Source organism: Alternaria dauci, chromosome 1 (genome assembly GCF_042100115.1).
Source record: "Alternaria dauci strain A2016 chromosome 1, whole genome shotgun sequence".
Classification (NCBI taxonomy): domain Eukaryota; kingdom Fungi; phylum Ascomycota; class Dothideomycetes; order Pleosporales; family Pleosporaceae; genus Alternaria; species Alternaria dauci.
In genome coordinates this window covers 1,604,627-1,624,383 of record NC_091272.1, presented here as the reverse complement: position 1 = coordinate 1,624,383, position 19,757 = coordinate 1,604,627, and the positions used below count along the sequence as shown (strand labels likewise).

The following is a 19,757-nucleotide window of genomic DNA, read 5'->3' as shown; positions in this document are numbered from 1 at the left end:
AACCGAGACCCAGTATTCACGAAGCTAATACATACTGCCTCACAGAAATTAGATATAGCTCAAATAGAAGGTGGTTCTTCACACGTCGAGGTTGCAGCGCAGGTGGCTACAAAGCCGCAAGAAGACACGCAACAACACGCCCAACGCAAATGCTTCTTGTTCGCAAACTAGCATACATGAAATAGATTATCAGACACTAGATTAATACCACGAGGTGACTGCACATATGGAGTCACACCGTGTATTTGGATGCATGCGCATACTTGCTGACGTTGGTAGTAGTATCCAAGCATACTAACATGTCACTCTATGGCTCAGACTAAAACAACATGTCTTCTACACAACCAATAATTATGAGCCAATAGTGCATCACGGAGTAAGTCAACGCAATGCGCTTATGTGGAGGACCTGGGGTAACCCGTTGCGCCGTTTCTGGAGCGGCAACTGCCTGGGTAGTATAATTCGGGACGTTTATTTTGAGTATGCTGCTGAATGCCATACACATTTGATAAAATGCCATATCCTCTCTCAAATGGTCCAAATTAATGCGATTCCAACTACGCGATTTCCACGCGAAATGTCTACACAGACTACGTTGCGCAAGCTGCGCAGTCGCTGAGACTCGCTCGATGCAACGTTGTCGCGCCAGTTGACCGCCTCGATATCGCGTGCCGCCTCAATCTACCGGTATCAGGAATGGCTGGGGCGAGGCCGATAGCTTCCCCGTGTAACCCCAACCCTGTAGCTTGCAAGCGTTGACTCGCAGATAAAGTGCAAACCTAGATGTTAACCAAGGCAAAGTCACGGTAAAAGACAAATGATGAAGTGATATGCTCGATTCAGCTCATGAGCTCGCGGTCGTCAATACAACCAGCTAATATACAGCTCTGGTATAAATCCCGTAAAAAGCCGAGAACCCAAACCCAGACCGACTCCCATTATCATTGCAGATGAAAAAGACCCATGAAGTAACCACGCCGTGAAGAAGAAACTCAAATGCAGGACGCGTTTAGAGCTCCTGCGAAGGACCCTTGCCAGGCTTGGCTGTCTTCTTGGGCAGAAGGTCTGGAAATATGTTAGCAGCTGATGCGATGCGATTGAACCATGATGCGACGTACTCTGGTGAATGTTGGGGAGGACACCACCCTGGGCGATGGTGACGTGTCCGAGAAGCTTGTTCAGCTCCTCGTCGTTCCTGATGGCGAGCTGGAGATGACGGGGGATGATACGGGTCTTCTTGTTGTCGCGGGCAGCGTTACCGGCCAACTCGAGAATCTCAGCAGCGAGGTACTCAAGGACGGCAGCGAGGTAGACGGGGGCACCGGCACCGACACGCTGGGCGTAGTTGCCCTTGCGGAGAAGACGGTGGACACGACCGACGGGGAAAGCGAGACCGGCCTTGGATGAACGGCTGAGGACGAGTTAGCGATGATGCAATATTGGAGATGCAATGCGAAAAGACGCGTCAATCAAGTAAAAGACGCGTCAAAAAGATGCAAATTGAAGCTGAAGAATGCGCAAGGCAAACTCAAGCTGCGGACGCGATGCAGGCGATGGGAGTACTCACGATTGAGCGCTGGACTTGGAGCCGCTGGCCTTGCCTCCGGATTTGCCGCCAGTCATTTTGAAGGAGTTTTGTTGGGGTGGGTTATTTGGGAAAGTGGGAGTGGTGAGAGAGATGAGTTGGATGAGCGGGTTGAGCTGGTTGTGGGCGTGGAGTGTCGAGACGATGGATTGCTTGCTGCTGTTGGGGGGCGGGGCCGTCTTATAAGGACGGCGCTGGACTGTTGTGAGTGCGCGAGATCAACCTGTCCACGCTAGCGCGCGAAAAGGCAGCGACGCCGTCTAGCGCCTGCCGCAACGCAGCGCAAGACCACTCGCGGGCCTCGCTTAGCCACCAAACTGGCAAGAGCTGTCGCACGGGCCTCCCAGCCGCCTGCTGGATCACAACATGAGAGCGCGCTCCCCATAAGTAGCGCGTCCCCCGCCGTCGACGACCTTTCCCTTCATCCATCGCAAACTCCCACCACGACACTCTGCCAACTCCATCTCACTCCAAGCTTCTGCTTTTAACCCAAACCCACACTTTTTCCCAAACTCCACCAAATCACCCAAAATGCCCCCCAAGGCCCAGAAGACTCCCACCACCGGCGGCAAGGCCCCGGCCGGCAAGGCTCCCGCTGAGAAGAAGGAGGCTGGCAAGAAGACCGCCGCGCCCTCTGGCGACAAGAAGAAGCGCACCAAGACCAGGAAGGAGACATACTCCTCCTACATCTACAAGGGTGAGTTTGCCATTTGCCCGCCATTGAGCGCGTTTTCCAGTCCTTGACGCAATCTGCCTCATCGCCTTGCATTGAGCAAAATTTGCTGACGCGTCTTTCCAGTCCTCAAGCAGGTCCACCCCGACACCGGTATCTCCAACCGTGCCATGAGCATTCTCAACTCTTTCGTCAACGACATCTTCGAGCGCGTTGCCACTGAGGCCTCCAAGCTCGCTGCCTACAACAAGAAGTCCACCATCTCATCGCGTGAGATTCAGACATCGTACGTTTTCCACATCTGGTCTCCAACCAATCGCATATACTGACTTCATTCACAGAGTCCGTCTGATCCTGCCCGGTGAGCTTGCCAAGCACGCTGTGTCTGAGGGTACCAAGGCTGTTACCAAGTACTCCTCTTCCACCAAATAGAGTGCTTTCTTTTCGCTGGATGTTTTCTTTGGGTCTTTCTTGTCTATTCCGACAAGTGGTTATGGGGTGCGGTGTTCACGGGTCCTTTGCTAATGTGATCATGGGTCGGTTTGTCTGTCATCGAATCATCTAGTCGTGTTCGACTACGAGGTCCATCAGGGTCTGTACATTATACCACAGCAGACGGGAACGAATCAATTATTTCGAACTTCACACATGAGTCCAATTTCTCCAATGGTTTCCTTTCTTATTTCTGTTTCTGTTTGTCAACTAATCACCAGTTATACCGACCACGAAGAGATGCTCCGTCTTGGTACTCAACTGTCTACCTTGCGCAGGATGGATGACGCGCGACGTTCGAGTCGAAGCGCTGTATTGACGCGCTCGAGACGGTCGCGTGTACCGCATCCGGATACACGCGTCAAAGCGCGTCTTTCACTACGTCGCATCCGGAGCTGTCGCGTGCTATGCGACTTTGGCCGACATGACGTAGAAGCCCGTTTTACAACAACGTGTCGATTTCACAGTCAGAATGATAGGCACGGACTCCACGTGCCAGCTTTGGAAGCGCCGCAAAATGAGCAAATCGTTACGACAGGATGTGGGTTGCACACGAAAACGCGGCATTTACGACTACACACATGTGCCAACCCCGAGAAACCCATACTAAGAATGCCCAAACTCCAGACATGCATGTACCCGTATGATATCATTGCGAGACCCAAAAGAGAGCGGCCACCGAGAGAGCGAGGGAAAGCAAGACAACATGGGCCTATGGTAAGCCATCCTCGTCGAAGCTTTCAACTTCGTCAATAGCGCCCTCTCTCTCCTGTCCTCGCGGCGCTGGCTCTCTGTCTTGCACGTGAACCACGCTCTTACCCTGCACGCTGCGGACGCCTTCTTTCCAGTTGTCGTAGTCTTCCTGCGATGTAATGAGGAAGGCAAGGAGCATGGAGGGATCCATCTCGCGGATCTGCAGACGGCGGACGCGGCGTGTGTGGCATGTTGCGAGTTCCTCTGCCGAATACGATGATGTGTTTGATGAAGGGACAATGGTCGTGGATGACGAGGTGGATGTTGCCGAGGCTTCTAGCGTGGAAGATGACGCTGCTGCTGCTGCCTCGCTGTCGGTGGATGCTGGAGGAGGGCGATAGGGTAGAAGCGGGCGTGTGCTGTGGGGATCGAGATAGAAGAAGTTGTTCGCCTGCGTGGCTACAAAATAATGTGATGCTGATGGTCGGCCACTAAGACAGTCAGTACAACTACTAATGAAGCATGCCAGATGCTCGCTGCGCCTTACCCTGCAATGCCAATACTCTGCTTCATCTGCAGGCTCGCCTTCAGTGCTTCCCAATATACTGGAGTAATCTTGTCGATGCCCAACCTCGTGCCGACTAGGATTAGTGTAGGTTGCCATTCGCCGTCATCTTCCATGGCAATCTCCTTTAGCTTATCCTCGTACACATCGGCGCCATCGCCTGACACGTACACCCTCAGTCCAGCTTCCTTGTTCTTGTGCACTAGATCCTGTATGCAACGTGCTGCTGCCGAGGGACCGAACCACTCGCCAGGGTACTTTCCGCATACAGCAGCGCCGTGCTCGACGAAGCGATGAATAGAAAAGGGCGCTCTCGGGTCGTCGGCAAACATGGAGAGTATTTCCTGATGCTCCTTCGCATCAGGCTTCTCTTGATATCTCCAGTCCCGCCCGAGACGTAGTATCTGCAGCGCGTTGGCGAGGATGCACTGCCCACTCCTGATCATGCACCCAAAGCCCGTGTCCGACGTGAAGCCAGGGGAGGCGAGGTTCTGCATGCGCACGCGAAAACTCATGGCGCTTGTTGCCTTTGGGTCCTGGCTCTTCTGGATGGCTGCGAAGCCCGAGCGGTAGGTCATCCATATGCGCGACTCGAAGTCGTCGAGGAAGGCAGAGGGCCAGTTGCCGTATTGTGCCGGGTCCTCGCCATTTGGAGCTTCTTTGCGCTCCGTCTCTTCGATACTGGTCCTTATCCAGCTTTCGTCTTCGTTGCGCTCGGACAGGGGCGTGGCTGTCCCCGCGGATGGCGAATCAGTCGGCGTAGGCTTGGATGACGGAGGACGGGGATCGTAACGCTGGCCCAGCAGCCATATGGGTTCGTTGGAGTCATTTGTAGGCGGAGGGTCGTAGAAGGTGCGGACAACGTTGCGGGTAACGCGCTCAAAGTCATGCATGATGGCTGGAACTACAGGTGGTATGGCCAGGGCGACGAGGGATGCGGAGGTGATGCGGAGGTCCGAGATGAGGTTGCCTAGAGCTGCCTGCATGCGTTCGTACTTGCCACGACTATTCACACATGTCCACGACACAGGGGGTTGGACGAGAGATGGATTATCAGCACAGAGTTGGATTTGCTCAGTCGGCGCAGCGAGCCGCAGAGGTCATATGCGGCTCTCCGAACCAAGGTTCCCGCGGGGGAGGGGCCCGCGGTTGCTATCACCTGGCTGTCCACGGGTGTCACTTCACGTCAATCACGCTTGGGGAATGCGCTGGCGAGAACATGCACAAAGCAACACAGCTTGTGTACACCGCGCTTCGTTCAAGTGCGTCAGCTTCACTTGCTTAGAATGGATTATCCACCTGGGAACGTGTTGCTGCTCGCTCGACATGCTGAGAGCTCCCTACAGCGCGATAACCAGCGGCCCTAGTCGTCATAAGCTCCGCTAAAGCTAACCCTGCGCATCGTTACTAGCCCCGCGCCACTCGCGACGAGACATTCAAGAGCGTATCATCTCCAAAGCTTCCACCGCACTCTCCCTTTCCGTTTCACCGCAAACTCTCGTCGCACCGCCATCGCCATGTCGCGGGGCAAAAAGGGCAAAGGCAAGGGCAAGGGCAAAGGCGGCTCAGCCAAAAACACACCACAGCGCGCGCCTTCCAAACGCCACTCGTACCAGTCATGGCCAGTCCATGAAGAGGGTACGTTTGCGGTCCCCAATCAGTGCGTTGTGTTGACCGTTCGTGCAGCAGCCGCGTCCAAGTTCTCCCTCAAAGACGAAGCAAAATGGATGTCCAGTCACCGCACCGCTGCGTTTGAGGTTGGCAAGAAACTGCGACACATGCCCATTGAGTTCGTAAGCGCCGGCCACCTCGAAGGCACGCTGAAGAAGCTGGACACGCCTGAACCAGACACTGCTCAGGTCTCGTCTGATTCCGGTGCCGACTCAAATACACCGTCCTCGCCCTCCTCCACGCCCGACAACACAACGGCAATGGCACACATGGCGATTCGCAGCCCCTCGCCTGCACTCTCCGAGGCCTCGTCATCGAGCGCTGATGAGGTGCTGTTCAGAGGCCGTGGGAATCAGTCATCAGCTGCACCTGTCGCCACTCCATCTACGAGACAGGCACTCAAAGCCACGCCTACCGCCACGCCACAACCTTCCGAAGACGCACCATCACGACCATCACAGCCTGCTCCTTCAGTGGAAACACCGTCTCTTCAAGAGCCTGAGCTCGAAGCTGCCTCGGCCGGCGATCGTGCGTCAGTGACCATGACTGGAAACGTTCCAGTATCGGTTGAGCTTAGCATTCGAGGCAACGCTGCTTCTCAGCTAGAGGTAGACATGGGCTCCGATGCTGATGACGTTGATCAGAACCAATTTGCAAAGCGAAGAGGCGGCAGACCCGCGTGGGAAGGCAAAACTACCGAGTGGCAACATCGAAGCAAGCCAAATGTTGGATGGTTGCCTGACACTGCCCGTCCCGGCATGGACTCTTATTTGCGTGGCGAGGTGAACCCCCGCGACGCAGCTATCGACGACTACATGCAGAACATGGAAGAGTTTGGTCTCACCGAAGACCTGCTGGCTACGTCTGGTTTCGCTCGTCGGCAAATGGATCTGGATGCAGGCAGTCACAACGACTGGGAGTCGGTATCTGGAAGCCAGGACGGCGGCAACGAAGGCGAAGGCAGCGACAACTGGGATTCGGACATGTTGCAGGACTTTGAAGACATGAGCACCTCGTCAGATGTCATGGAAAAAGTCGTTCGGATTCTATCGAAGCGCACCCGCAAGAGTGGCCTTCAATATCTCTGCGTCTACGAAAACTCTGTTACCGACGATGCCCGTTGGCTGTCATACACACATCTCAAGACTGCCGACGAGAAGCGCCTGATTAAAGCTTTCGAGTCAGAGGCCTACGAGCGTGAACAGCAGATGCTTTCCAGTAGTGACTCCGAGGACGACGATGAGGATGAAGATGACGAAGACGATGATGACGACGATGACGACGACGAAGAAGAAGACGATGATGAACTCGACGACGAGACTATCGCAAAGATCCTGCAGAAGCAAGAAGAGCTTGGCCTAGGTGGCGATGAGGTGATGTTGTACGCGGGCGACGATTTCTTCGATGGGTCGGGCCCTGCCAAAGACTACTCATATGGCACTTACAGCAGGCCTAGCAGAAAGAAGGGGCGTGGACGAGGTAATAGGGAACCTACCTTCCCTTCGGCCTCTGCTATGGTTGCAGCCCTTGAGATGGACCCATATGGCGGTTTCGATATCATGGATACTGAGCGCCCATCGCTAAAGCCTAAGAAGAAGGGTCGACGTGGCCAGCCACCGCCAGAGTTGGATGACTCCGATCTCAACGAACAGCTACAGAGCGCGTGGGCGAATGACAGAGAAAAGAAGCGGCTTAAGAAGGCAGAGCGTGAGGAGCTGCGTCAACAAGGCTTGCTAGGTCGCAAGGGCAAAGGCCCCAATCTCAAGGTCAAGTACCAGGGCGGCATCGACATGGAGGACATTGTCGAAGAGCTACGTGAGTTCTTGTTGGGTGACATGCAGACACTATCTCTACCACCCATGGAGGCCTATCGCCGTGCCACTGTCCACCAAGCCGCTGCATTTTTCAACTTGAACTCTCGTTCCCGTGGCGATGGCATGGACAGATTTACCATCCTCTCCAAGACCAATCGCACGCGCACCTATACCGACGATGAGTTTGATATCGCGATTGCAAAGAAGGGCTTCCAGAAGCGCCTCAAAGGTCCTCTCTATTCGCAGGGCGGTGGTGGCCGCCCCGGCAGGTTCTCTACTGTCAAACACAAGCAGGGCGGCGTACGTTCTCGCCCTCAGCTTGGCTACAAGGATGGTGAGACCGTTGGTGCAAATGCACCAGAGCTGGGTCCGGAAAACAAGGGCCATGCCCTGATGATGAAGATGGGATGGTCCAAGGGCACTGCTCTTGGTACTGCCGACAACAAGGGCATTCTGCAGCCTATCCCGCATACTGTGAAGACCAACAAGGCTGGTTTACAGTGATCTGGTTGTTTCGGTCACAACACCGCCTACCAACGTTGTTGCTCCTGTAACGTTTGCGAGCTCGTGTCTGATAGGACATTTCCATCTATCATCCTCGGACACGCAACACCGGTCGCGTCCGATGTGGATGATAGGACCTTGTGTATATCCTTGTTTGTATCAATACTGGCGAATTTCTGGCGTATGATGGTTTCTTGATAACAGCACGGTTACAAATAGGGCGATGGTATTGCATTGCATGGCGGAATACTGGCGTTGTCTGGATCTTTTAGTACCGCCTGCATACTCAACGCAGCGGTTCATCGCGTAGCTCCCATCTGGGGCTTGCGATGCTTTCCACAATTCCGCTTAGTCGTGTCTTGTCGACAGATGATCATGTCGCGACATTGCTGAGCTGGACATTGAAATTATAGAAAAATCAACAAAACCCCACGATTACACAACTTTGTTTTTTCTCTGATGACTGTGATCATTATTTCAAAGTATCCCAGGATCGATGGTTATAACTTGAGCAGATACATAATTGAAAAGCACCTGGAATTTGCGCAAAATGTTTCCGTAGTGTTGGTGGTCGTTTTGTATCTTAAATGGCATCATCAACACCGGAAGTAAATTCATACCATGCAACCGCACATAGTCATGAGCCCAAAATCAATCCCTGTATTCATTCATTGGCATAGACGATTATTTACTCTATTCAATATGTCCTAAATATGTTCAAGTATCTGGTTTCATATGTTGCGATTTGTTGCTTAGGGATAACGTAGGTGCTTTGGAATGATTATTCGACAAGTCATGGTTCCCACCAAAGGGGTCAATTGACAGAAAGCCTTTGTATCAAGGCAAGCAGTCTGAGAGATCTATTCGTAAGATAATCGTGACAGAAAAGACACAAACACCATGTGTAGGTCCCAATGTTATGTACGAGAACGCCGAACAAGCCAATGCTCCCCTCTTCTTAACCAACCAAAAAGCGTCCCGATATCGCCAACGATGCCAAATGAGGGTGTTGTGTTCCCCGAAGAGTCAAAAGGTAGTGGATGTCGTAGTGAAAGTCCTGCTATACTGGTTCGTCCGGTTCTGCAATTTCTTCCCAACATGCGAGAAAGAGAGGATGCGATCAAAAAGCGGCGTATTCCTCGTTTGGCGGCAGTTGGTAGTTCTCCGCGTGCAAGCCCTTCAGAGCTTCCTCACCGTCCTTGGTGAGGTCTGGTCTGCCGATAGGCGTGACTGCTCCAGTGAAGAATCGCGGCTTCCATTCCTTGTCTGCCGCCTTTCGCTCCGCAGCCTTTTGCCGTTGCTTCTCCTCGATCTCGGTCTTGAGGGTCGTCGCCAGTCCATATTGCTTGCCTACTATGGCATTTGTGACGCCATCCCAGAACTTGAGAGACTCGTTGGGAAGCTGCTGGTCGAGCGGGGGAACAATCTTGGCTACGGGGTCGAGCGGGTTGAGGTCGATGATGAGGTTCTTCTCCTGCCGAGATGTTAGACTATGATGCAGATTGATGATCAGTGTACTTACAGCAACCTTGACGAATGGCTTGCTGCCGAGGGTATAGTAGACCTTGTCTTGCCAGTTGCCCTCTATCCGCGCCAGGACATCCTTATCTGACACATCCTTGATCTTGGTAATAGTGTCGTTCTTGGGGTCGTACTTGAAGATGACACCCAAAACCTTGTTCTGTGATCGACCGAGCCAGCCCTCCTCTTGGTATTCTAGGATGACCTTCAGCCCTGTCTTGGGGCAGGTGACGAAGCAGCTATCCGCGACGGATACGTTTAGGGAGCCTGTAAATATGGTAAGCACGATCACACCGCATATTGTGCTCTCACGACATACCTCGTAGTATACCCCCGAGGTAGGCTGCTGGGTGAGTGAGTTGGTACTCCTCATTGTCCCGGTTCTTCAAGGTGATGAAGATGCCCAGGTTGTGCGCTCCAGCCACCACACGTACGCTTGTACCAGTAAATTTGGCGCTCAGTTGATCGTAGCCTCGTGCGCTAATGCCCTTCTCGGGACAGTCGACGTAAAAGGCGGAGACGGGTGGGTGGTGAGACGTTTGCTCGGTAAGGTAGGAGACGGTGACGAATTTGCCATCGCCTTTGACGCTGTTGGCAGCGCTTGTGGGTGCGGAGTTGGGGGTCTTGAGAGTGGGATGTGTATCCTCGATCTTCCAGTTGCACTGTGAGAGTCAGTAGGTAGCCCGTGTCGTTGTAGATCAGAGCATACCCTGAAGAATTCGCCCAATGTGGAGTTGTAAGGCTTGCACGGCTTGCCCTTGACGTATTTCTGCGCCGGTATTAGCTACGTCTTTCGCGATGACACGTGCGGCATACCAGGTCCTTGGTAAACCAGAAGCGCAAGCACCCCAGCATGCGCCCCAGGTCGTCATCTGAATCTCCGATACTGTGCAGGTCAGTAAGGGCTCCTGCAGCTCAAGATGAAGCTATGCTGACCTGATGAATGTGTCGGGCCTGTCCAAGTAGTGCCAGTACTCTGCTCTCCGTCAGATGATAGGCCAGCCGCAGCGACTTGCCATGGTAGCAAACCGAGATTTATGGTGATGTAACGTACCCAAGTTTGGCCTTGGTTCGAGGAGTTGTGCGGGGAGGGAGAAGCGAACAGCAGCGAGGTCGGAGACACCAATGAACCTGGAGGCAAGACGCAGTTAGCTTTGGCGCGTCGAATCTCGCCAGCCGTGCCAAGTAGACATGCGGTGACTGGGCGGTGCTACGTTACCTCCTCAATATGCCCAAGAAGGTCTTGAACTTTGAGCTGTCATCGGGCGCCTTCTCGACGGCGGCGTTTGAAGGCGTTGCAGCCCGCGAATTATCTTTCGAGTTGAGGGCGGACGTGGTTGCAGAGCCCGGTTGGGCCTTCTCTGGCGCGAGGTCCGCCATGGTGATGGGATACGTGTTTTGCTCGAGAGAGTACCAGCAAGTGGAGACAGGAGCGCGAAGCTATATCTGGGTAAGGATCGATGATGTCGTCAGGTGCTGAGGCGTTGAGGCGTTGCACTTTTCGGGGTCACTTGGCAGCTGGCACACGCGCGGAACTCTGACGTAGCGCAGCCGATAGCCTTCAACCTTGTCGCAGCGGGGTAGTGGAGAAGAGAAGGAGAAAGGAGATCAGATCGAATGCAGCATACGCATCCAAGTCCGAGAGACGGTTATCGCCAACTTGCAGGGGCTGCTGTTCTTTTATTTAGCGTTGCCGTTATCGTACCTCTAATCCCAACCTGCGCGTCTGCTGCAAGGTCGAAATGCGCAATAGGGACATGCATTGACGGATCGTGCATCACTTGATTGGGTGCAGTCTCGCCACCGACTCTCACCCCTACCACGTTTCACAACTCCGAATACCTTGCTTCACAATCATGGGAACCGCACCACGTGTGTAAGACAACTTCTCGTCTATTCTTTGCTACAACTGACCTGCACAAACTCAAGTGTCATGATGCAGCCTGACGTGCTCCTTTCCAACGTCTGCACACGACGATGCAAAAGTTCCAGACATACCGACTAATGCATGATCGCTATGATCGACAATGCAAATGACTCTCGGTCCACCCCTACACCGTCCCTGATCATACTTTGCCCTGTCGGAAAGTCATCAGTCGTCCCATTCCCGCCATACGCCAATCTCACATGCCTTGGGCGTGTCCGTGTAGATTTCCACGTCGTACCATTCTTCTACCGGTCCACCAGAGCCTGACAACCTATCCAACACAAGCCATAGTTCGCCTTGCGTCGTGAGCTTCGGATCAATGTTCACGCTCTCGGACCGAACCGTAGCCGTATCCGAATACTCGCCTTGTTCGCTCGCCATGATGAACTTGCGCTCTGGGCCTCGACCAATCTCAACACTCAGTCGAAGCGGACTGCGCGCCAGCTTGCCCAGATCCATAGCACGAGGACTTGTCGCCTTGGCGAATCTGGCGATGATGGTATACGAAGCCAACCGCATAGGCCACAACGGGGCAGCAACTTTATGTATGTTGGCACCGAAGCAGGCCGGAGCGAGCTTCATGGAAAGTAGACCTGCTCCATCGCGCGGCACTTGCTTCAACACCACCTCGCTCGTGCTGTCAACTCGGAGTTTGTAGTCGCCAGTCAGACCAGCTTCGAACAACGAGCAGATAATCGTGTAGGAGCCCGGCTGAAGGTCCTTAATCTCCGCTAGGACACATCCACTGCGGTGATCACCCGAGTCTGCAAGTACATCGCGACTCTGGAGACGATATAACCTCTTTCCGTGTCCCAGCGCAAGTTTGACATGTAGGGGATGCTCGTGGTTCGTACTCGTGAGCAGGATGGCTAGTGAGCTACGTTCCTTGATGGTGAGCGAATACTGAGGATTGTCAAAATATTTCGAAGAGTCTGTGCCACCACCAGCCGTCTGCCTGGTCCATGCGCCTTCCTCCGTCTTCTGGAGGGGGTACCGTTGCGCCGCCTGTTCCAGTGTGATTGGCGAGTTTGCGAATGCTGACAGAGAAAAGCTGTACAGTGACGGAGGCAAGTCGTCTTGGTCAATCACCACTGTATAGGTCGAGCTCGCGTCCGTATCACAGCGAAGAAGACACTGCGGTGTTGTGACGTAGTCGCTCGACTCTAGGTAGGTATCTTTCATATACAGTCGCTCTCCCTGGCCATTACAGATAGCTATACTCATGTATCCCTTTGGTGCATCTCCGTTGGAGTTGACTTGAGAGTCAGGACGGATGCTTCCGTCGTTAAAGGCATCTGACTCTTCCTTGGTAACTGCTGTCGTATCTCGGAAATGGCGGCTAAGGAGGAACCACACAGGGCCGGCATGTTTGGAAGTGAAGGCGAACTGCGGATGCTTCACAAGGCAACCACCTGGCGACGACTCCACATTCCACTCGAAATGAATGTCTTGTCGATACTGGAAGAGGCCAGGGTTCCAGTTCAGGTACAGGCTCTCGAAGTGCTGTATGACCTGCTCAAGCCCGATCCAGAATGTCGTTGGGTGCGGTCGATCCTTAGTTGGAACGCTGTCCCTATGATAGCTCTCGAGGCTGTTACTAGAGTCGCCACTAGAGACAGATGCAGATGCATCCATGGCCGTCACAGCCGAAGGGCGAGGACCGCGCCAGCCTTTTCCTTCGACCCAAGGGTTCTTGATAAGCAACAGTCGATCCTGATCCGTCTCTTTCATATCCAGCACGACATAGCTGTGCTGGCCTTCAAGACCAAGTTCGCGCTCCTGTCTAGTGGACATCTTCCCAGTACCTGCGGTAACTAGAACATCGCCATACATGAAAGCGTTGTATATGCGCTTCCAGAGTTGCTCGGGAACTGTGTCCGCCCTATAATACTCAGTATGGCCAGACGAAGACAAGAGCCAGGAATTAGCTTACTCTTGCAAAAACACTTGTTCTGGTATCCAGCCGGTCATCGCCCAAAGATCACTGCATGAACTGCTCCCAGGGAAGTCGTAACCGCCGCGGACCTTCAGATATGCTTTTTCGAGTAGTGCTGGCCACAAAAGCGCTGGATTACGGCGATCGATTACGTGCAGCAGCCGATGGGTACTTGATACCGGTAACCGGTCGTCGATGACGACCTTTCTCCAGCAGCCATTGAAATTAAGCCGTACAATGTATTTGCCGTTGGATGACGGTACTGGCCTCCCAAGGTGCTTGTCGTATGGGTATATCTTGTTTGTGAGCATCTGTCACGATTAGCATCAGAGCCGCTGACCTCTCCGCATGACAAACCTCGTCGTGGCCCCGTTCAGAGCGAGCAATGCCAGCACATAAGCTCGTAACCACTGAGCAATCTGAAGCTGCATCCTGTACGAGATCTAGAGGCCTCGTGCTGGACATCAAAGGCCCGATGCCAGCCCTACCGTTGGGAAACTGCGAGGGTGGCGGGACAGCGTCTTTGGCACGTAGCCAACCCAAGAAGAATTGCTGCTGGTATGACGACAGACTCAGATCCCGGGTGTCCCTGTTGCTGTCAGTCTCTTTGAAGAACCGCTTCTCGAGCATGAGGTCATGTACGTGTAGGGGGCCACGCCCTCTTCCAAGGTAAATTCATGCGCAGACGGCGTTTTGTCCCAAGGCGGAAACTTGAAGCCATTGACTATGGAAGCCTTCAACAAGATGATGCTCTCTTTTGCGGGCAGTTTCCTGCTTGAAACTGGCTCCCGTAGCCTGTGTATCTGAGTGTAGGGTGCAGTTGATGGTGCTAGAACCGATGTTTGCGGAGCAAGAGCCCTTGGCTGAGGTTGTGGAGTAGGAAAGTGCGCTGTTGCAGATGAATTTAGTTCCACGTTGCGTTTGTTTCTGGTGTGGTAATCATGGCCAATCTTTGCGTTTGAGATATCTTCGTGCCAAACATCAGTGATTGCGCTTGGCATGCCGACTGGAACAGTACCATCCGAAATATCGGTAAGCGGCATGCAATCTTGGTAGATAGCTTGCCTGACAATAGGAACTGTTGAAGAGACGTCTGAATGATGAATGAATGTTGATGAGGAAGAAGAAGAAGAAGCTGATGATTTACCTGAAGCTGTTGGGCCGCCAACAGGCCCTGTGGTTGAAGAAAGATCACCATGGGATGTGTTGGAACGCGTGGCAGAGTCTTCAAAGGCTGTACTCGGAGTCGCACTTCCAGCGACCTGGGCAGCCCATTGACCGACCCGCTCATCTCTCGCATTTGAGGACTGTGGTGCGACCGAAGGTGTCCATGTTTCGGTGTTCTTGATGCGATCGGCAACATTCATCATCTCACCGCATTGCGCCTTGATTTGTTTCTTTTCGTCTGGATTCGACGAGAGTTTGAGCGCCTTCATCAGATTCTCAGCCACACTGATGGCCAGAGTGAGCGCCTCATCTTTGGTAGCGGCTGTCTGAAGCCGGGAGCGAAAGTTCTGGTAGCCTGATTAGTTGGAGCTACAATAGAAAACTTGCTGCTGCTACGAGAGGTTAGTTGTGAGTATCACATACGCTTGCAGCAGCTTTACAAGCCTCAAGCTGAGCGGCGCGGTCGGCCATGGTGAATGGCCTGAAACCGGGTATGGTTAAAGAAGCTTGACCAATACGAGCAGTGAACAGTGAAGCTACGTGCGTCGTGCCATAACGATGCGACTCACTCGAGGGATTTGAGTCAAAGGCGCACCAAGAAGTCGTGGTGGTCGTGTGTTGTTTGCAATGGCGCTGAGGGTTTTAGCGCGACGCACGTTCCTGCCAGCCGCCTGTCGTCGCGACTGCCAGTTGCAGCAAGAGATGCAGATTCACAGCAGGTGCGCGACCCAAAACGGCACTCACTCACGTGTAAGGTATGCCGAGCCAACAAGAGCTTGCGTGCGCCCGCCGAAATGATCAACAGATGGTGACGGGGAAGGAAGGCCCAAAGGACCAGGCCAAGACGTCATCCGACCCTGGACCTCGGCCTCTGCAACCTCGGGAGAAGTCAGCCATGCATGCGACAAGCGCTATCGCGTTGCGTGCTCCATGAACATCCCCTGCCCGCTTTTTCCGACTCCCGGTGTTGCTATCTCCAGTCCCCAGATTATTGTTGTCACGATGAGATAGGAGGATTCCATAACTTGTTCCACACGCCCATATTCCTCTGCCTGTCACATTCTCCGTAGTCGCAAGACTCCAAGCCAAGCCCTAGCAACTTTACTCAACCACCGCTACCATGGCCGGGCAGTCCAAGGTAGACACTCTACCACCATGGGGTAACGCCGTCGCAGGCGCCGCTGGTGCTGTCATCGCGAACACGCTTGTCTACCCTCTCGACTTGTAAGTTCCACATATTCCGAGTCGTCGTGTGCAATCGAGAGAAGTACTAACAAGGCCTCAGGATCAAGACGCGGCTGCAGGTCCAGGTCAAGATCTCTCCCACCTCCAATGACGCCAATCCCGCCGATGGCGAACACTACAATGGTGCCGTCGACGCGCTGCAGAAGGTCTTTGCAGAGGAGGGTCTGTCTGGCCTGTATGCCGGCATAGGAGGCTCTCTGCTCGGCGTAGCATCGACCAACTTTGCCTACTTCTACTGGTATACCGTTGTACGGAGTCTGTACGTGGCGAACCGTTCGCTCCAAACATCGCCGAGTACCCCAGTCGAACTCTCCCTGGGAGCCGTTGCGGGAGCGCTCGCCCAGCTCTTCACAATTCCAGTCGCGGTCGTAACGACGAGGCAACAGACCATGACCAAGGCAGAGCGCAAGGGCTTGGTCGCTACGGCCATGGACGTGGTCAACGGCGATGACGGCTGGACTGGTCTCTGGAGAGGCCTCAGGGCCAGTCTGGTGCTTGTGGTCAACCCTTCCATCACATACGGAGCCTACCAGCGACTACGCGAGGTCTTGTACCCCGGAAAGAAGACGCTGAAGCCTCTGGAGGCGTTCCGTAAGTCGAGACTACCATCATTGCTCAAGTGAAGCTGCTAACAGTTTTCAGTCATCGGCGCTCTTTCCAAGACTCTTGCCACAATTGCAACACAACCCCTTATCGTCGCAAAAGTTGGGCTGCAATCAAAACCTCCACCAGCCAGGAACGGCAAGCCTTTCAAGTCCTTCACCGAGGTCATGCAATACATCATACAACACGAAGGTCCCGCAGCGCTCTTCAAGGGTATCGGACCTCAGATCCTCAAGGGTCTGCTCGTCCAAGGTTTCCTCATGATGACCAAAGAGCGCATCGAGCTATCCTTCATCCTCCTCTTCCGATACTTCCGCCAAGTACGTGCCGAAAAGCTGCAAAAGCTGGCGAACATCGCAGCGGAAAAAGCTGGAAAGGCGGCGCCGATACTTGCCAAATAGGCCTTGGCTTGCTGGAATATTTATACCTTCATCTCCAGTGTACATATCCTGCTCTGGGCTTGTTTGCGTAGGCGGATAGAGCGAGCGTTGTATTGAACTTCCTCTGGCGTTTGGCACTCGTTGATTGGGTTATACACATAGTTCGTTTTATAAACATTGTTGCGTTCTTGCCACAGCATACGAGCCTGCGTCACCAAGCGTTTGCAGCTATACCAACTGATGTGCTGTACTGACGCTGTGAAGGAACCCGAGCGACCAAGATCATTCACACGAACGAAAGTGCCCCCCCCCCCCCCAAATTACTCAGTTATAAGCCTATTGACTCCCTCCATCACATCCTTACTATTTCACTTGTCGCTTCTTCTCCTTCAAGTATAAGCAAGAGCACTCTTTTAGCACAAACGAACCCACGACTTAACAACCGTGCCACAAGTCCGATCAACACCAAACTCCAACACAACCTTGTACAATACTGAACCCCTCGATACATCAACATGTGTCATCTACGCCTCACGAAGTACACATGCGGCCACATCTCGCCAATTCATACACCAGACTACCAACACCCGAGCGGAACCGTCAATGCCAAGCAATCAACTCCAGAGACTGAGGTAAGACATATTACCCGAACTGCATTTGAGACATCAACCGATTTTGTACAGTGGCCGACACACAAGGATACAACATGTGGCATGTGTCAAGATTCTTGTCGTAGAGGTGCGCGATGCTATACGCCCTTAGACGAGATGATGGTGGTTTATGTAGAGGGTACACGCGGATGTGACGAGTGTAGAGAGAAGAAGTGGGTCGAGGAGGAGTGTTGGGGCGGGAGAGGGTGAATGGATGTGTACGGATGTCACGATTACGTTGACCGGTCAGCAGATAGACGCAGAGATAACAGAGCCTTGTAGTCTGCAAATGTACTTGTGATAGCTCAAGGGTGCCCCGGTGAACTGCTGAGATGGGACTGCTTGAGGGTACTGGATATCTGTTACATGTGCTGAAATTCGTTGCGGTTGAGCTAGTGCATGGGATGGCAGCTTTGATGCAGCGAGGTCTGGAGTTCGTGTTCGAGCATGTGATACTTGTGTATACACTTAGACCATATACTACATCTCGATTGTCTTACAGCCTGAATATAAGCTTAGAAGAACTCATACGCAATGTGCAACAGTAAGTCTTAGTGAGATGTCCCATTGTAGCGATGACGTCAACTGCATGGTCACTAACTCAAATCTCAAATGTCTTCCAAGATAAAATCCCGAACATCTGATTCCCGACTCACGAGCAATTCATCTTCACCATCTTATCAAAACCATGACAGAGTCATCAGTCCAGCTGCCATGGCATTCCATACCATCCTCTACCGCAATATGCAATGTCCATCTGATTCAAGCCGGCGGCATTTACATGCCCACGGACATGATCTTGCTTCCTGGCCCGGATAAGCCGCAAGAGCCAAAGGACCTCAACGATGAGAGCGGGAACAGAGAGACGTTTTACGCACCAGACTACGTGTTCTTCATCGAGCACGCCGCAACCGGGGATAAGTACATTTTCGATTTAGGCATGCGAAAAGACCTCGAGAACCTCCCGCCTGTTCTTGTCGAAGACGCTCTACCATACTTCACGTGCGAGCCAGAGTCACCGGCAGACATTCTACGAGAGCATGGATCGGCCGAACAGCAACCTGAGAAAGTCAAGGCAGTCATTTTTTCGCACATGCACTTTGATCATGTTGGCGATGGGGCCAAGGCTGGGTTTGGGGAGGCAGAAATGTGGGTTGGCCCAACTTGCTGTACATACGCGAGGCCGGGTGGGTATCTTCCGTGTACGAATTGTATTTGAGCCTTTTGCTGACTCTGGATACTGATTTTTAGGTTATCCGATTGATTCGAGAGCCGTGACGCTCAGTGAGACTTTGCCGGTGGATGGTAGCCGAAAGATTGTAGAGAGCTATGTGCCTGATGATGTGTTGAGAGAAGCAGGCGACAAGAGAGCAGGCCAAGTTACGGAGGGTATGGCGCAGGGTAAGTACGTTGCTGTAGATCTCAAAAAGCCCGAGTGGATCGGTATCGGCGCTTTTGATCGAGGATACGATGTGTTTGGAGATGGGTCAGCGTATATCGTCGACGCTCCAGGACATTCGCCAGGCCATCAGATGATGCTAGTGCGAACGACATCAGGCTCCACAGAGAACGAGCACACTTTTGTACTGCTGGCTGGCGACTGTTATCATCATCCAGACCTTCTCAAAGAGCCGAGACGTACTGCCAGGCCACCTTATTCGGAGTCGGGCATGCACGCCGATCCAGAACAAGCAATCGACACGATGTTCCGTACCAGAGAATTTGCGCGGAAAGACAACATATGGGTCATTGGAGCCCACGATATGACTGTAGGCGAAGGTATCGATTCGGGGGTCAAAGAGCTAGAGGGACTTGTAGAAATCAACAACTGGTTAGAGAAGGGATGGAAGAAACAGTTGTAGCTTAGCGTAGCACGATATCTTACCCAATTCGTCTAGCAGCATACGGTCTAGTTTTCTATACACGATCTCAGTCCGTGGAGCCTTTCACGTGCTCAAACCCCAAGCCCTTGGCTCCCGAGACACCCAAAGCTTGACCACTGTCTCCTCTCCCGACCTCGCGTCCCACCGTCCGTCCTGCGCCCTGAATCGCTACGCGCTGACAAGGACCACCCCAATCCCATCGCTCGGTATGAAGCGTAGATCCCGCGGAGTCCGAGCATTGCCGTTACCCGAGGCGATGTGGAGTTTAACCTTGGTGTTGCGGCGTACAGGGTTTCGGGATGTTTGGCTGGCTTGAATGCATGAATGAGAGTGGCGTGATTACGCATATGTAGGATCGTACGATTGCGTGAAATTTGAGGGAAAAACAGGGTGGCAATCAGGCTAATCTTTTGGGTTGGCATGTACGAACAAGTGCAGCCGCGGAGGA

At 53.2% G+C, this 19,757-nt stretch overlaps 8 protein-coding genes across 8 annotated transcripts; 4 read left to right on the top strand and 4 right to left on the bottom strand.

The window, feature by feature from the left end:
- Positions 1 to 1,009: 1,009 nt before the first annotated feature.
- On the bottom strand, positions 1,010 to 1,623 carry ACET3X_000515 (uncharacterized protein; the record flags this gene model as incomplete). Its single annotated transcript, XM_069447819.1, has 3 exons — positions 1,010 to 1,065; positions 1,119 to 1,411; positions 1,568 to 1,623. 3 exons carry the CDS (start codon positions 1,621 to 1,623, stop codon positions 1,010 to 1,012), a joined length of 405 nt encoding a protein of 134 aa, XP_069310757.1.
- Positions 1,624 to 1,991: 368 nt separating this feature from the next.
- Positions 1,992 to 2,903, top strand: ACET3X_000514 (uncharacterized protein). Its single transcript, XM_069447818.1, has 3 exons — positions 1,992 to 2,282; positions 2,385 to 2,544; positions 2,600 to 2,903. Exons 1-3 carry the CDS (start codon positions 2,117 to 2,119, stop codon positions 2,688 to 2,690), a joined length of 417 nt encoding a protein of 138 aa, XP_069310756.1. The 5' UTR covers positions 1,992 to 2,116; the 3' UTR covers positions 2,691 to 2,903.
- A 559-nt stretch (positions 2,904 to 3,462) lies between these two features.
- Positions 3,463 to 4,901, bottom strand: ACET3X_000513 (uncharacterized protein; the record flags this gene model as incomplete). Its single annotated transcript, XM_069447817.1, has 2 exons — positions 3,463 to 3,934; positions 3,991 to 4,901. The coding sequence occupies 2 exons, from the start codon at positions 4,899 to 4,901 to the stop codon at positions 3,463 to 3,465; spliced, it is 1,383 nt and encodes a 460-aa protein (XP_069310755.1).
- A 624-nt stretch (positions 4,902 to 5,525) lies between these two features.
- Positions 5,526 to 7,997, top strand: ACET3X_000512 (uncharacterized protein; the record flags this gene model as incomplete). The annotated part of the gene is made up of 2 exons (XM_069447816.1): positions 5,526 to 5,646; positions 5,695 to 7,997. 2 exons carry the CDS (start codon positions 5,526 to 5,528, stop codon positions 7,995 to 7,997), a joined length of 2,424 nt encoding a protein of 807 aa, XP_069310754.1.
- A 1,120-nt stretch (positions 7,998 to 9,117) lies between these two features.
- Positions 9,118 to 10,898, bottom strand: ACET3X_000511 (uncharacterized protein; the record flags this gene model as incomplete). Its single annotated transcript, XM_069447815.1, has 8 exons — positions 9,118 to 9,471; positions 9,520 to 9,785; positions 9,838 to 10,180; positions 10,228 to 10,287; positions 10,335 to 10,404; positions 10,455 to 10,497; positions 10,573 to 10,649; positions 10,738 to 10,898. 8 exons carry the CDS (start codon positions 10,896 to 10,898, stop codon positions 9,118 to 9,120), a joined length of 1,374 nt encoding a protein of 457 aa, XP_069310753.1.
- Positions 10,899 to 11,610: 712 nt separating this feature from the next.
- On the bottom strand, positions 11,611 to 15,019 carry ACET3X_000510 (uncharacterized protein; the record flags this gene model as incomplete). Its single annotated transcript, XM_069447814.1, has 5 exons — positions 11,611 to 13,327; positions 13,379 to 13,692; positions 13,739 to 13,970; positions 14,024 to 14,895; positions 14,972 to 15,019. The coding sequence occupies 5 exons, from the start codon at positions 15,017 to 15,019 to the stop codon at positions 11,611 to 11,613; spliced, it is 3,183 nt and encodes a 1,060-aa protein (XP_069310752.1).
- Positions 15,020 to 15,668: 649 nt separating this feature from the next.
- ACET3X_000509 (uncharacterized protein) lies at positions 15,669 to 16,797 on the top strand (the record flags this gene model as incomplete). The annotated part of the gene is made up of 3 exons (XM_069447813.1): positions 15,669 to 15,772; positions 15,834 to 16,384; positions 16,436 to 16,797. 3 exons carry the CDS (start codon positions 15,669 to 15,671, stop codon positions 16,795 to 16,797), a joined length of 1,017 nt encoding a protein of 338 aa, XP_069310751.1.
- A 1,317-nt stretch (positions 16,798 to 18,114) lies between these two features.
- Positions 18,115 to 19,288, top strand: ACET3X_000508 (uncharacterized protein; the record flags this gene model as incomplete). Its single annotated transcript, XM_069447812.1, has 2 exons — positions 18,115 to 18,613; positions 18,678 to 19,288. The coding sequence occupies 2 exons, from the start codon at positions 18,115 to 18,117 to the stop codon at positions 19,286 to 19,288; spliced, it is 1,110 nt and encodes a 369-aa protein (XP_069310750.1).
- Between the last annotated feature and the right edge of the window lie 469 nt (positions 19,289 to 19,757).